The following is a 3,336-nucleotide window of genomic DNA, read 5'->3' as shown; positions in this document are numbered from 1 at the left end:
CAAGAGGACGTAAACCTATTTTGGTGCTGAGTGGCATTCTTACTTTAATCGTCAGTGTCGGATCGTCATTTTCTCCAAATTATGTTGTGTTTGCAGTATTACGGGGACTTGAAGGCATTTTTATTCAGGTAAAGTATTAACATTTGCTACATCTTATTTTGAATGAATGAATCGAGTAAAGAGTCAATGCAGCTGACAATCCCCCTTTCTTATGGTGGTCTCATATCAAAATAAACAGCACACGACCTTACAGGTGGGATCCAGTTAGAATTTTCTTCAGGTCAAGTAGTTCAACCCGCTCAAAAGGTCCCTGAATAAGGTTTATTTAAGGAAGTTGAACGACACCCATGTTTCCAAAGGTGAATTATCCAAACGTAAAAGAATTCCTCTCAGCACATGGCTATGATGCTCCCCCACAACTTCTGTTCGTTATCAGAGATGCACATACCGTCTGTCACCAAGGGACATGCTCAACTGGTTAAGGTCAAACAACTGACAAGCAAATCTGTGGTACTGAGCAGAATATTTGCTGTAGCCCATCTTTTATAAGAAGACAAAACAATGTACACTTCCAATCAGTTAAGATGAGAAGGCATGAGAACCAGTGACTGGTACTGCATCAGGGGCATTTATTATTATTATTATTGTTGGTGTTGTCGTTGTTGTTGTTGTTGTTGTTATTATTATTATTATTATTATTATTATTATTATTATTATTATTATTATTATTATTATTTGAAAATTCACAGCTTATTTTGCTGGGTATGATGGAAAGTGTCAGCTGTCCACAGCCAGCAGACTAAGGTGGCACTTGTTTACTGGTCATGCTTCAAAAACGCTGTGCAGAATTTTTGCAGTTCCAAGCAATGTTGATTTCTGTAGGTGTTCTACCTTCGCACTTGCACCAATCTTTTTCAGCCATGTTGGTAGTTGAGTGCTGATACTTCCAAGTGCACCAATAGTATTAGTAATATGTCTACTCTCTTCATTGACCACGACATTCGTACTTCCCACTTCAAATCTTCATAGTTGTTTATTCTTTTCTTCTTCTTTCATATTGATCCTTCTGTCACCGAGGCACGGTATGTCGATTATCATACACGTTCTTTCTTTTTTATTCACCACAACAATGTCCGGTTTCCGATGTCTGGTCAGATGATCGCACTGGATCATTGCATCTCACAGGATTTAGCAATTATCATTTTCAGTGACTCCTTCTGGAGTTTTCTCATACTACGCCTTTGCTCTTTGTAGGCTGTGGTTTCCACAGAGCTCCCAATGGATTATTCTTGCCACATTGTCAGGGCGTCTTTTGTATTCCTGTTGTGCCAATTTCGGGCATTCGCTAACGATGTGCCATACCGTTTCACCCCTCTCACCACACATTCTGCATTTGTCGCTATCGGTAGTGTTGTCTATTCTGCACTTCATATAATTGATCCTTAACGCTTGTTCCTGAGCTGCGCATATGAGTGCTTCTATTATTAATATTGTTATTATTATTAATATTATTATTATTATTGATATTATTATTATTATAATAGTTGGCAAAATCGTTAACTCGCTGGACGAAGTGCTTAGCGGTATTTCGCCTGTCCATACGTTCTGAGTTCAAATTCCGCCGAAGCCAATTTTGCGTTTCATCCTTCGAGAGTCGATAAAATAAGTACCAGCTGAAGACTGGGGTCGGTGTTGTTGAATCCTCCCCTCCCCCAAAATTGCTGCCCTTGTGGCGAAATTCGAAACCATAATTATTTGTTTATTTATTTATTTATTTATAGGGTCTCTCAGTATCTTGTATTACAATAATGCTGGAGCATTTTCCAGTCTCTAGTAAGACATTAATGTGCGGCGTAACTGGTATAGTATGGAGTTTGTCTGTCGTGCCATTCGGTCCTATTGCTTATTTGCTTCGACACTATAACTGGAGAATAAATAACATCGTCTTCTCAGCTACACACGCTGTTGTATTCTTTCAATTCTGGTAAGTTTTTTTTTTACTATTTATTTTTATTTTTAATACTCTACCTTATGTCCTGAACACTCTTCTCATGCAACACAATTCAATGTTTGTGCACATGTTTGTATGCATTATATTAGAAAGAATTATTATTATTATTATTATTATTATTATTATTATTATTATTATTATTATTATTATTATTATATGTGATAAAGTGAATTGAAAAACTTCTATTAAATGAGATTATCTTTGCAATTAGAAGACGAAACTTGCGCTAGCTTTTGCTTAAAATTCAAAAGAGTTGAACAAGAGAGACAATACCCACAATATCAATTAATCCAAATTTTTTTGAAACTAAAGACTAATTTGTTATGAGTGGATTTTAACTTTGGATCCAACTGACAAAAACATTGAGTGTCTTCCGATCTTATCAGTGAAACAGATTCACTTGGTTAACCCTGACAATTTTTTCTCAGCGATCCTTTTCATGTTGGTCACGCTTCTTCTTCTTCTTCTTCTTCTTCTTCTTCTTCTTCTTCTTCTTCTTCTTCTTCTTCTTCTTCTTCTTCTTCTTCTTCTTCTTCTTCTTCTTCTTCTTCTTCTTCTTCTTCTTCTTCTTCTTCTTCTTCTTCTTCTTCTTCTTCTTCTGTCCGTTGCAATGACGAGGGTTCCAGTTCATCCGATCAACGGAACAATCTGCTCCTGAAATTAACGTGCATGTGGCTGAGTACTCCACGGATACGTGTACTCTTAACCTAGTTCTCAGAGAGATTCAGCATGACACCGAATCTGACAATGCTGGCTCCTTTTGAATTACAGGTACTACTCATTTTTTGCCAGCTGAGTGGACTGGAGCAATGTGAAAAAAGTGTTTTGCTCAAGGACACAACGCGCTGCCTGGAATCGAACTCACGACCTCGTGATCTTGAGCCGATTACCCTAACCACTAAGCCACGCGCCTTCAATGCTGCTACTACTACTACTACTACTACTACTACTACTAGCCATCTTAACAGTTTCATAAGCCCCAGTTAAATCAATGCATTCGGCCCTATAACATTTATTGACAGCAAGCCACTGCATACATTGATCATAACTGTCCCCAGACCCTTGAAAATGCAGCAGCAACAGTGCTGCTGCTACTGCTACTGCTGCTGCTTCCTGTTGCTGCCGTTTCAGTCTAGCACTGTTACTGCAACCCCCGCTGCTGCTAGTTTTTGCTTCTCCTTTTTCCTCCTCCCATTTCTTCCTATTTTTCTCTTTATTGTTCTTCATCTCGAAAAATAAACATTTTCATTCTTTCATTCACCCATTCACTTATTCATTCATTCTCTTATTCTTTCAATTGTATTTTACCTCAATAAACAGGTTCC

The 3,336-nt window shown here is 37.8% G+C and overlaps 1 protein-coding gene across 1 annotated transcript in view; it reads left to right on the top strand.

Moving 5' to 3' along the window:
- LOC106867571 (organic anion transporter 3) overlaps window positions 1-3,336 on the top strand; it is a 67,151-nt gene that overhangs the window by 18,818 nt on the left and 44,997 nt on the right. The window contains exons 4-5 of the mRNA XM_052972013.1: window positions 5-128; window positions 1,782-1,984. Of these exons, the coding sequence (XP_052827973.1) occupies window positions 5-128; window positions 1,782-1,984 (327 nt within the window). The remainder of the gene's footprint in view (window positions 1-4; window positions 129-1,781; window positions 1,985-3,336) is intronic.

This window comes from Octopus bimaculoides, chromosome 11, assembly GCF_001194135.2.
Source record: "Octopus bimaculoides isolate UCB-OBI-ISO-001 chromosome 11, ASM119413v2, whole genome shotgun sequence".
NCBI lineage: Eukaryota > Metazoa > Mollusca > Cephalopoda > Octopoda > Octopodidae > Octopus > Octopus bimaculoides.
The sequence above is the reverse complement of the archived record's forward strand: the minus strand, read 5'-3'. Positions and strand labels throughout refer to the sequence as shown.